The sequence below is a fragment of the Branchiostoma floridae genome, chromosome 8, assembly GCF_000003815.2.
Source record: "Branchiostoma floridae strain S238N-H82 chromosome 8, Bfl_VNyyK, whole genome shotgun sequence".
Classification (NCBI taxonomy): Eukaryota; Metazoa; Chordata; class Leptocardii; order Amphioxiformes; family Branchiostomatidae; genus Branchiostoma; species Branchiostoma floridae.
The window spans coordinates 4207059-4220185 of record NC_049986.1 but is presented as its reverse complement, the minus strand read 5'-3'; the positions used below and the strand labels follow the sequence as shown (position 1 = coordinate 4220185).

The 13127-nt window shown below is 40.6% G+C and overlaps 2 protein-coding genes across 2 annotated transcripts in view; one reads left to right on the top strand and one right to left on the bottom strand.

The window, feature by feature from the left end:
• Positions 1 to 4163, bottom strand: part of LOC118421139 (conserved oligomeric Golgi complex subunit 6-like) — a 30733-nt gene extending 26570 nt beyond the window's left edge. Inside the window, exons 1-5 of the mRNA XM_035828300.1 lie at positions 3810 to 4163; positions 2969 to 3112; positions 1826 to 1897; positions 1196 to 1254; positions 191 to 368 (exon numbers count right to left, since the gene is read on the bottom strand). Coding sequence (XP_035684193.1) covers positions 191 to 368; positions 1196 to 1254; positions 1826 to 1897; positions 2969 to 3112; positions 3810 to 3902 — 546 coding nt within the window. The 5' untranslated portion in view covers positions 3903 to 4163. The remainder of the gene's footprint in view (positions 1 to 190; positions 369 to 1195; positions 1255 to 1825; positions 1898 to 2968; positions 3113 to 3809) is intronic.
• Positions 4164 to 4228: 65 nt separating this feature from the next.
• The window catches only part of LOC118420733 (coiled-coil domain-containing protein 105-like), a gene marked incomplete in the record, with an annotated part of 10263 nt that continues 1364 nt past the window's right edge, over positions 4229 to 13127 (top strand). Inside the window, 8 exon segments of the mRNA XM_035827687.1 lie at positions 4229 to 4478; positions 7239 to 7529; positions 8295 to 8399; positions 8999 to 9179; positions 9880 to 10079; positions 11637 to 11732; positions 12261 to 12374; positions 13058 to 13127. Of these exon segments, the coding sequence (XP_035683580.1) occupies positions 4377 to 4478; positions 7239 to 7529; positions 8295 to 8399; positions 8999 to 9179; positions 9880 to 10079; positions 11637 to 11732; positions 12261 to 12374; positions 13058 to 13127 (1159 nt within the window).

The following is a 13127-nucleotide window of genomic DNA, read 5'->3' as shown; positions in this document are numbered from 1 at the left end:
TGTGTGTGTTCCTACCTCTGTCATGGTGGTGTTGTGGCTGCCCTGTGTGTTTGTGTGTGTGTGTGTGTATGTGTGTGTGTGTGTGTGTGTGTCTGTGTGTGTCTGTGTGTGTGTGTGTGTGTGTGTGTGTGTGTGCGTGTGTATGTGTGTGTGTGTGTGTGTCTCTGTGTGTGTGTGTGTATGTTCTTACCTCTGTCATGGTGGTGTTGTGGCTGCCCCGGAGGACCTGTGTGTGTGTGTGTGTGTATGTTCCTACCTCTGTCATGGAGGTGTTGTGACTGCCCCGGAGGACCTTCATCTCAGCCGGCTGCAGCTGGAACTTGGACAGGAAAGCGTCGGCCACCTCTGCCTTCATCTGTAGTAACTGGCTGCAACATCAATAAGAACAAACAAACCTTACACCTGTTTGACAAACAATTATTGCCACCAGGGTTGTAGCCAGCCAGAAATCATTTTCAGTCCCCTCGATTTTGAATGGCTTTGGTGCAGCATTCCTAGGGGGTCCGGGGGCATGCTCCGAAGGAACATTTTGAAATCTAGACCCTCTGAAATGCTATTTCCTGTATTTTGAGGGTTAAATTTTGCTCACAGAGGACGGAATGGGGGGAAAAATTTTCCGTCCCCAGCTGCAAAATCCCTTCAAAGTGACGGAAGTGACGGGTACTGGCTACAACCCTGATTGTCACTGTCCATCTGTGGATGGTGCCCCAATTTGCATAATGTATAATGATTACATTACACTCAACCTAAACAAAGTGTTTCATCAATTATGCAAATTCATTTTTTTTATTCATCTATTTGGCTAGTTCATCAGCATGCACAGCCAGGGCTGCCCAACTACCCTGGCTAGATTTGATTAAACAGTTCAGCTGCTGCAGTATCATTGAAAGATGCCAGGTGGCCTTTTTAAACATGTCTTCCATGTTGACACTTACAAAAATACATACAATAAACCATCAAGATTCTGCCACAACTCATTGAGTGTTTCCAGGCATAGACACATACACAAAACACACACGCACACACACACACAAAACACACACGCACACACACATGCAAAACACACACGCACACACACACACAAAACACACACGCACACACACACACAAAACACACATGCACACACACACACACACACATTGTATCTGAAATGCTAGCTGACCAAAATGATGGGATATGAGTTCATGGGACTGACCTTTCAGCCTGTAGTTTCGTGGTTTGGTTGATGAGATCGTGAGTTTGTTCCTTTGCCACCTAACAAGGAAAGACATGGCATTTTAGAGATGGTCAAACAGGAGGTTTTAAGCAGTGACTGTAAGAAAATTGACAGAATGCACTTACACTTACAGTATCTCTATTTTTACTGTAAATACCTTAATTTTTGTAAAGAATTACTTTTGCAGGATGAGGAAAGGAGGCTTTTTACGTTCTTGGTTGAAACAATTCAGTACAGTACAGTAAAATATGGAAATGCATATTTTCAGTAGAGAGGTTTATTTGAAGATAAAACCACAGCAAACATTTAAAAATCTACAGTATATGTATTTTAAAGGTCTGGAAATATCTTTCAGTCAGTCAATCATAGTCATACTGTGTATTACAGCACCGTTGGGGTCATACCGCCCCTTACGGGGTGGCATACCCTTTCTTCTAGCTGAATACAAGACGGGGATGCGCCAGGTCTCCCGTCCGGGTGAATGATGTAAAATATCTTTATTTTTGGCATACGTCTCAAAACCACAATGTCATGCTTTTCTGCTGAGAAACTTTAGTGTCACTAGTACTGGTAGGCCTAGCTACCCTTTAAGAAGGCAGCCATACGCACCTTGAGTCTGCTCGTCATATCCTGGCAGCATTCAGACATCGCTCGCACATCTTCGTGGATACCATCTAGTTGCTGATAGACACAATTGTACATGTAGGTAAAAATGTCTTCACTCAGTTTCTTTGTTTCATTTAACCTCTATTCATTCATGAAAGCTCAAATTGGCCTGCAGGCCGCCTTTCAGGCCAGTGAACACTAATGGAAATCTGTATTGGCGATAATGTAAAAATAGGCAAGTTCAGGGTGTCATAATCTCATCCCTGAACATTTCAGGTCATAAGAACTCACCCCACACAGCAGCCCGCTATCAAAGTGTCAAAAAGTCTGATTTAAAAAAATTACGACCAGCGGAAGGTCCCGCAGCCCTCAAGTTTGCCGCCATCTTGGCCTCACATGACCTCAAGTTAGGGACTGACCACTTCAAATTAGGGGTCAGCACAGGCTAAAAAAATAAACCAAAACCCTGTTTTTTTGCCTAATCTGAACGTCTTGTTCGCGTTGACGGCATATAACTGTCTCACCAATATGAAATGTTTCTTACATTTTCCTGCTGCAAGTAGAAAATAGGCTAAAATACTGTATGGACTCATTTTGGGCCTTCTGCGCCTGCGTCAATTAGGGTCATTGCCTTTCATTGAGGTCATGAGGGTTAGATAAGGTATAACAGAGAATCAGAGATGAAAATTACATCAGCTTGTTTGAACCTTTGTTTCTTCAGTCTGCAAGAAACTGACAGCATTTATTGCTTTCATTCTTGTAAAAGTTTCTTTTATATCATTTCCTGGCCTAAAATTCAATTACTGTATCAATAACATCTGGTGTACATAAATTTTTGGCCAAAAAAAAATTGCATTTTGAATCAAAGCAGCAGCGAAATGAACTATCTGTATTTATGCCTTAGATTGCAAAAGAACATTGAAATTATATATATACTGTAAATGCATTTAAGTTCGCGGGGATTTAATTTCGCGGTAGCGGGAAAAATGACTTTTCGCGGTGGATTTAATTTCGCGGTAACACCATCAACTGCAGTCTAATACCTTAATAGAAAAATTTTCGCGGTGGATTTAATTTCGCGGTAAACTGGTCGCCGCAAAAACCGCAAACATTAATCCAACGCGAACATTTCTGCATTTACAGTACCTCTTTCACTTCTTTAAAAGCAACTGCAAACTCCTCATTGATGGTCAGGCTCCTGTGTTCGATATCACCTCGTAAGTTTCGACGACTGCGGAGACTATTCTCCCCGAAGAACTGAGACAAGGCCTCCAGAGCATCCAGCATTTCCTGTAATGATTCAAAAATTACGTTGTCAGTTTGCAACTAAGATGTACTGTACAGACTTAGCAGTACATATTAGTATGTATGGGGGTTCTTGAATGAAGCGTAAAGCGTTGTCGCCTCCACTGAAAGTACAGTGTAAGTCAGTCCTAGATTTCTGAATCAACCGTTACGGTTACAGATCTTCGGAGCTTAGCGGGGGACTTTCAACAAACTTCAGTAATGATTCGAGCAAACCATCGAACGCGTTCTAGAGCGTGCCTAATTGGTTTGTCAGAAAGTTGGATAAAATGGTAGACAACTCAAGCAGCGGAGGGAAGTGCACATATTTCAAGACGTCCTCACGACACAACAAAGTCGTATCCATAGGTTGTGAATACTGCTGTGAAGTGTGATAAGGACTAGATTCAACCAAGGACTGCGGTCCTTGATTAAACTCAATGTAGAAAAATGGCCAAATACAGTGACTTCATTTTTTTAGGTATTCCTCTATTAGTTTAACGTTGAATTAGAGGGGGGTGGTAACAATAAATGGTGAACTAAATTGGCTCGTAACGCTTAACGTAAAAAGGCATGCAGGCCCTCTACAAAGGAGCTTTCATCAACAACTGTTGATGAATGCTCTTTGATGTTACTCAGTTTATAACGTTACTATTATAGCTGAGTACCTTTAGAAATTCAAAATACTCGGACTGTCACTGACCTTGTCATTGTCGAGTCGAGTTTCTAGAATCTTGTTCAACTTCCGAGCCAACGGATTGCTTTGGCTCTGAGAAGTCGTCGCAGTATCTCCCATATTTACGGTAATGTAAAATCAAAATGTTCCACCAAAGCAAAATTTTGAGGGAGGGGGGCAGACCATAGAAGAGCTCCCTCGAGAGTAAAAAGCTTCCGGTGCGTCGTTCTAGTAACGTCTATATGTGCTGTACGACTGCCGCTTACAGTATAGGTGCTATAGAAGCTATATCTTTGTACAAAAGAGCGTTATCGAAAAGTATACTGGAAACTGTCGAGATGCTGACATGACGTGTCACCAAGCTGGAGGTTGTAGTTGTAAATCAAAAAGATTCCGCTAGATGACGCTCGCAACTAGAGGGCCTGTGATTTCCCAGAAGTCCGTGCGGTGGTTTCCATAACGACGGTGTGTATGGAGATGACGCCTCGGGGCAAGGAGGCTTGATTTTATCAATACACGGCTTTAAAAGTGCACTCCTGGCATCCTCCTAGGATTTCCTGGCGGCGATTTCTCTGTTTTTGACGCAGGAACAAGATGGCAGTGACTACCAGGGGTGTCCTGCCCATGGCGACGGCCACGATCGGGCCGGACTCGTGGCGAGACGCGACGGTTCGCGGGATCAAGGTGGCACAGAAGGTGAGGTTGTTGAAGAACTGGTCCCCACGCTGTGTTGTCGTGTATTCTCGCTGTACAAAACAATGTCATAGATACGGACATACACTGCATGTGGTCCCAGATATCAGTGGAAATTTCACATGAATTTTTTAATGAAAATCGGTAACACTTGCTTTTGATATTACCGTGTGCCGGGTATTTGCCAACAAATATTGTGTTTCCCCTCAGGGTAACTAAGTAACATTAGAAGCCATGCCATTTACAGTTTTGGAGCCGGTAAAATTTACCAGCTCTGTATTGAGAAACTTTTCAGAGATGGAAGTATTCTGAATTGCATTGGGAACACAATGACGTATAGTTATATTTTGGCTGTGGCTGTTTCGAGGGGTGTAGGCGGCTATGAGTTTAATACCTCACATAGGATACATTGTCAATCTGTCCAAAATCACTGCAGCCAAGTGTGTGTTTGACACTGAGTGTCAGACTCTCCCCTTGTAATGGTGAGATTCATCAATTTCTTAAGAACCTTATTGTTGATAGGAGATTAGTACAGGTATTGCTTTGCCTTTAAGTCCATTGGTGTGGCGTTAGTCATTTCTTTGCCAATAATATTATAGTTCACTGTCAATCTAAATTTGCTGTTGCTTAGCTTGAGGGTCTGCATGCAGGGTGCAAAGAACAGTTAAATGCTGAATTCAGAACAATCCCCTCCGTATCACACTAAAATCAAGCAAGGCAATTGTGCAAAAATTTGATCACCTTGCTAGCCAGGAATTACGTGAATAAGACCTCACTTTCCATACAAATAATATAATGGAAAATCAAAATAGGCTGCCTATGAATTATGCCTCACAGAAAAGGGGCTCGGAGACTCTAACTTCTTGGTTGCTAGGATTATAGTTGAGGTTAGGGTTATGCATCAGCTTGCAGCAAAATGTCTTAATAGCTAAACTTCTTGGAGACAGAACATGTTAGCTAGAGATCTTGGTTATTAGCTAGACATCTTGGTACTAGTGAAATGTCTTGATAGCTAAACGTCTTGGTAGCAAGTTTTGAAGCCAAATGTGTACAAGAACAAAGCTAATAAAGGAATACATTTTTCAGCTGACAGGGAACTAGAGAGAATTATTGGACGCCCATTTAATATCATCCTTGTAGCAAAATTAGGGGTAATACCATGCCTGGATGGACCCTGGGTTAGAGATGACTGAAGGTGTAACTGATTGTTTATTTACACAGGACTAGTGTAAGTGGTAGACCATGACATTCCTCATGCCTAGCTTACAGGTCAGCCAAATCATCGGGTAACCAGTACAGTATCAAATACATATAATGGTGTCATCTTCAGAGGGAATTTGTTTGAAACGGAGTTTTAACTGCTACAGTTTCTACAAACAAAATGTAAGGTCACTTTACCCTTTAGGACCATTCTTTTCTCTCGTGGGTTTAAAGTTATGCAGCTGTTTTGAGCACTGCTCCCTTGGAGACTTTTAGGATGTCTTCTTGCAACAGTAATTTTCCTCAGGTCTGTTTTTAATATTTAATATTCTGGATGACTCAAAGACCAACTCACCTCAAATATCTATCAGATTTTAGATTGTGTTCATGAAAAATTAATGATGAACAGGGCTTTTAGGTGTCAAGGTATATATATCCCTATATCCAATCACAGTGGAGTTGCATTAGCATTTGTTTATGGCAATAGATCTGATACAGTACAGGGAGACTGACAATGTTGGGGAACGTTTACAAGTGCTCAAATAATCAATATGGGTCAAGAGTCACTTTGTGTTGTTAAATACAAACATCATCCTGCGCCATAAATACCTCTACATGAATGGCTTAGCTCTAAATAGATTGCAAATGTTGTATATCAGCCTTTCAAAGAGTAAGTCTGGCTATAAAACTCTTAAGACCTGGATAAGGTTACTTGTTGTCACGTACTTTGTTCTTTTCAAGTTTGCATGTGCCAACACCCCATTGTGTAGTGCACGTTGTTTGAAGAGTTGTGATTGGCACAGTTTTCCACCCACGCCGCCAATAATGGATCAATGATTTAGACATATTGGACCAGGGCAGAATGGAGCAGAGTTACAGTTGAAAAAAGATTGCAGACGCAAAGTTTGCGAGGTAATCAAATGGCAACGTAGGGGTTCCCTGCTCTAAAATGCAAATATCTGATTTTGCATGGAAACTCAGAATTCAAAGTTGGCAAGTTTGGGGCCGCCCATTTCAATTCCAAAGCTGGTGTTGCGCTGTCAATGACCTTCAGTTCACTTTGTAATGATTGGTAGAAGGTCACCTACGGAGAATAAAACATATTGTTTGTTTGAGTAACACTCTTGCATTGGACTTTTAGCTTGGTGACCTGTAAACATCGTCCAATCCCTTTGGGCGAGCTACTCTCCTGTTATTTTCCTATAACTTCTAGGGCCTGAATAGCACAGATACACAAACAAATCATGCATGTGATTCATCAAATGGATGAACAATCAATGTTTAAGAGCCCAATACTGTGTAGTCTTGAATGTAAGTTCATCTGTGACGGTAGTCAACATTATGTTACGATTTCAAGACCCTATATCTGATATAAAGCGCTTACCAAGTTGAACAAGCTTTTGTCCAGTCCTCTGATCCTTCTCAAGTTGAAATAACCCAAAGCCTACGTCACACATCCGGCAGTCTTATTTTTTCCTAAAACAGACTCTTTTTTTTAAATCCATGCGCAAAATACTTAACAATTTTGAGCAACTAAATAATTGAATCTTCTGTAACTTGCAGGTGGTGGATAAGAGTGAAAAAGGCGCCATCCTGGGTAAGCAGCTGGACCCACTGCCGACCCTTCGTGACAACTGTGCCGTGCAGAGCAACACTACCATCCACAAGTACGTACGGGAGGTGCGCATGGTGGTGGTGTCCCTCAGGGAGTACCTGCTGGACACCAACGAGGAGATCAAGTCTCTGATCCGGGGGAAGGAGGCTCTGGAGAAGGCTCTGGAGCACCGCAGGAAGGACATCCTCCTCAACCAGCAGAGCACGGCCATCAGGCTCACCCGCCCGCCCAGGGAGAAGGTATGGACAACTCACCAAAATATACCATTCGGCTTGCCCCTGAGGCGTCGCCAAAAATTCAAAAATGAGCATGGCTATCAGGCTCACACGCCCTCCCAGGGAGAAGGTCAGGAAAACTCGCAAAATTTCATGTCATCAATACTTGTCAATAAAAATGAGCACGACCATCATCAGGCTCACCCGCCCTCCCAGGAAGATGGTCAGGAAAAAAAACTAACAAAAATTCATGTCATCAATATAATAAAAATGAGCACCACCATCAATCAGGCTCACTCGCCCTACCAGGGAGAAGGTATGGAAATAGACCGTTTGGTTCGCCCCTGTATCATTGCCAAAAATTCATGTCATCAATGTAACAAAAATGAGCACAGTCATCAGGCTCACTCACCCTTCCAGGGAGAAGGTATGGAAAGCTCACAGAAATATACCGTTTGGCTCGCCCCTGAGGCGTCGCCAAAAATTCATGTCATCTATGTAACAAAATGGACTCCCTTTCTGGGTTGTTTGCTGACTTATTTAAGTGCAATGTATTGACAGTAATAACAACAATACACGAAAAGATTTATTGCATACAAAATATAAGTGCAATACATTATGTATGGAAAGTAGGATGCTGTAAGTTCTTACCTTGCCTCCTTTAAGATTTTATGATCATTTTGATAAAGGAGCGTCGGCTAAAGTCTTCTTTATACTCATGTATCTTGTACGTTGTTCATTTTAAGTGTGTAAGATTAAAGAAAAGTGGTTTGTCTGTTGTCTATATAGATACTTGATGGTGCGGATGAGCTGCTTCAAGCAGAACTGAAACATCTTCTGAAGCTGAAGAAGACCCTGGAAGCCCAGCTTAGGGAAACACAGAAACATCTACAGGCAAGTACCCAATCTGAAGAACAGTGGTCTAATATGCAGGAGATCTCCATAAACGTTCAATAGACAGTTTAGTCCCTGAAATGTCAATCTTTCAGAGCTGAGTTTCATCAACAGCTTTCACTAACAAATCTTAAACCACACAAAATATTGTAACTGCAGACATTGTAAATACATGTAAGTGGCTACAATATTTATGAGAATACTACTACTACTACTATGTAACTTTTGGGATCTTCAAATTCCAAACTTAATCAATTTTTCAGAATGCAAAATTCTCACATCTTTCAAGACTTTTTATAAGGTATAAACTGTGTCTTAAAAAGTCTTATCCTATCCTAATGAAACACATAAAAAATGACAGGATTGGTGCATTACATCTGAAAAAGAAAGTCTTATTATAAGTGTCTGATCTAGTTTCTAGATGTTTAGGGTGGTTTTCTTTTCATAATGATTATCGTATCAGTGTTTCAATTGTATTATAACAAAAATATATTGTACTATAGACTTGTTTCTACTGTGAACTAAAAATTACATCCAGTACCGCAACAATGAGTGTTTTCCCACGTTACCATTATACTTACCGATGTATCTTGTTCCAGGAGTTAGATGGAGTGCGTAAGCTGCTTACCGCGGTGATCCAGGAGAGGTCACATGTTATGGACCTCATCACCCACGCTGTCTCCTCCGTCACAGCGAACGGACGTCTTTCCTCCCGCCGCGAGGGGAGATACTCTCGCCAGGAGGAAATGCGACCGGAGTCACCAAGCAACCCCATGTTGGGTACGACCGGAGTCACCAAGCAACCACATGTTGGGTACGTCATGTTTTGTTTATTAAACAAAAAAGGACAGTTCTGATAGAAGCGCTAAGTTAAAACAATTATGGATACCACAATTGCTCTAGTGCCTTTGAAGATTAAAGTACAGGTATGTTACTTGATGTGTTTTGCAGGGACCTCTGTACTTAGAATTAGTATGCAAATCACTTCCAGCTTTGTGCATTGATATCATGCTATTGTATGTATTGACAAATATCAAATATGAGTTAGTTCTAAATTCCTTAGCGGAAATTAGCTGGGAGGATTTCTTGGCCATCCTTATTATGTAGAAAATTAATCTTTTTGTGGCTTTGAATCGATAGAAGCGGTTTGTTCAGTGGTTTGGTTCGGATGGATGGATCATCCAATGTAGCCCTTGTTAAAGCCCTTTTAAATGCAAATCACGCAACCGTGTCAGGGTAGCCGAGTGGTCTATTTGCTGCGTTTAGGTCGCAGTTTTGTTTTGCAGACGTGGGTTCGAACCCCACTTACAACAAATTTTTTTCTTCTTCTTACAAATCCCATAGAAAATAGACCAATTCAAGACTTCAATGTTTAACCGCCCTCTTTTCATGCAATTTTGTTTAACGTCCAGGCTTTTCCCCAAATTACGCACCGGCTAGCTTTTTAAAAAAAAGCTTTCTTGTTTCCACTGTTTAACAGGTGAGCCTGACCCAATGGGACCGTACACACCTGATGCAGCTAAAGCCATAGAAGAGGCGCGGGAAGCTAACCTGAAGTCCGCGGCTCTGCGGAGGGCGATCAAGGACTCGATTGACAAGACCACTATGCTGCAACAGGCTGCACACCGCTCCGTCAACGATGGTCTCACACAGAAGTTGGCAGAGACCATCACTATGACAGTAAGTGTAGTTTGTACACAAAAGAATCTGATTCGTTTTGGTATGATACCCTTTGAAATTGTTACAAATGGTGCACATACCAACTGAGTCTTCTGTAACATCAGTCGACAGTACTGCACAGCAAAAAAAAAAGTGTACAACGTTATTGTATGTCTGGGGAAAAATTAAGTCAGTGGTTGAGGAAAACAACACTAAGTCCTAGTTGTTCTTGAAGAATGTAGCTAAAGGGATATCCATACAACAAAGTTATTTTGCTTCAGAATCCTTCCTTGAAGACACACATTTGTATGAGACTGTTGCAGCCCTGATGTGACTGCCAAAAGGAACATGACAAAGCCCTCAATCTAAGTTGTCCCTGTCCTTGGTGCTGAAGATGTTCTGCACAGTATCATTTTTCAGTTTGGAACTTATGAAGACCGAGTATTTCATCTTAGAAGGGATATCCTTCCATCAACAAAGTCATCCTGCTTCAGAATTATTCCTTGAAAGACACACATTTGTGTGAGATTGTGGCACACCCGACATGACTGCCAAAAGAAACAAGGGAGAGCCTTCTCAATCTCAGTTGTCTCTGTCCTTGGTGCTGAAAACTTTCTACTCGGTAACATTTTCAGTTTGGAACTTGGGAGGACTGAGCATTTTATCTTAGACATGTAATCTAGGCCTAAAATTGGACCAGATAATAACAGAAAGGCCATGGTACTGTAGTTTCTTGATTAAAGTACACATTTGTTAAACTTGTCAAAATCCAAAAGGTGCTTGATACCTGAGTGTGTACTTGATTTGAGGATGTTGCTCAGATAGTATGTTTTTTTTTTCATATACTATCACTTCTTCTATAAATGAAATGTACCTTCACTCCACTGCCAAATTTGAGCAATATTGTAACTAGGTGTGGGCATTTCACAAGTTTGCAGAGACAATAAATGAGCATTTTTACAATACAAGCAAGAACAGTGTAAAGATGTCTGTGATTTCTGTATTACCCAGGGAAAAGAGAAGAAAAAATCATAGATATGAATTTATCTGGTGCAAAATGTGTTTGGTGCAAATGGGTGCATACTTTTTTGTTTGCTTTCCCATTGTATGTTTCAGTCCCCCAGATTTGTTCACGACTTGCCCTAAATCAGGGGTGCATGCTTCAATTGATACAATACAGTATACAATGACTGGTCTCTGGTGTTAGTCTAAGAAAAGTCACAATTGCCTGAATAAGGTCTAAAACATGCCAATAAACTACACAATACAATCATTTTTATGCTTAAAGCCGTTATTTCCCATGTATGGTACATATTGATTGTGAATGATCTCAAATTTTCAACACGATGAGGTCTCGTAATGAATTATTCATGAATTTTCAATCCTTTTTACGCTTTTACCAGTACTTCCCATGTATTGTACATATTGATTGTGAGTGGTCCTGAATTTTCAACACAATAAGGTCTTGACTCTTGTAATGAATTATTCATGCATGTTCTTTTCCAATGTGCACATTATTGCTTGACAAGATTGATGTTGTCAATGATTTTGTTTGACGGAATTGTTTCTTTCCCATAGCAACATTTACAAGTCAGCTCCGGCGAGAACAGGGCCGCCATGCACAGGGCACAACGTTGGTATGACACCACCGACAAAGCAAGAACTATAACCATGGTAAAATATCATCTCTTTTGAAAACATAAGCAATATTCTGGTATTAAGCTTTAGACAGAATTAAATGTCCTTTTTTTACGCAAAGAATTTGATAAACAGACTAGGCATGATTTGATTATGAAGAATGATTAATACTTTTTCTAATGAAATGGCTCCAAATATCAAGGAAATAGAATCCAAATCCTAGTTTGTGTTATTTTGGGAGCTGTTTTGTGCTCATTATTGTGAAATTAGTTAGTTACGTACAGTTTACTGTGGACATGTGCTTGTCGTGCTGCACTGCTTTCTACTAGTATATATTGCAATGTCAGTAACTAAGTAAATATTGTCAGTCTCTCTCTCTCTCTCTTTCAGTCAGTCTATACAGACTATGACACGTGACGCAAAAAGAAACTAAGCAACAGAGGAGACAACAATACAAAAACCATTCAGTATTCTATCTTTGGACATAGTATGATTGCTGTGAATAGTAATGATATATTACAGCCTGTATTACATGCTAAATTGCCTACTGTTGTTACTGAATAGGGTCCAGTGTCCAGCAGTGATCTGACCACACGCGAGCGGCTGGATCGGCCGCTGGTCCGTGTTTACCAGCGTCACCCTGGTAACCAACTGCCAGAGACACATGACATCATCTCGGTAGGTCAACAGCATTTCTGTGTTATCAATGATCTATCTGTCTATCTAATATAAACAGTCTACAAACAATAAAAAAGCAACTGATTCTGTTTTTACCACAATTTTAATACATGGTTTACTTTAAATTTCAACAAATTCAAAAAAAGAATTCTATGATTCTGATGATTGTGTTTTTAGTAAAAGTTTTGTACAGATTTTGTAATTGATCTTTATAGTGTACAATGTACAATTTATGAGAGACTAATTCTCATTGTGTGTGAACTTTATTGTTTAAAGCAGTTTCATAACAAATTGAAAAACGTTGCATCTCTGTCCCTTTATTGGCTATTGCTCCAATGATCTCATACTACTTGTGACAGCCTTTCAGTGCAACACAAGGTTCTCTTCAAACTCACATTTCTTTACTGTTTAATTGCCGGTTTCCAAGTCCAACTACAGCAAAAGTTTCTTTCCCCGGACAGCAAAATTATGGAATTCTCTTGATGACACCTGTTTCCCTCCTGTCTGCAACTTAATATCAGCCTTCAAAACAAATGTCCACCGCTATCTAAATACAGTTTTCAACTTCTTCGTTGATTGCTTTGAATTGTTCTTGTGACCTTGCTTTGAACAATCTCATTAAAAAACCCCTAAAACATGTCCTAAGCTAACATGTTGCTTCTGATTTTGCTGCTTATCTACAGGGACAAGTAGACTTGTTGAAGTCCTTAAAAGCAACCAGCCGCAACCTGGGTCTGCTACATCTGGCCAGAA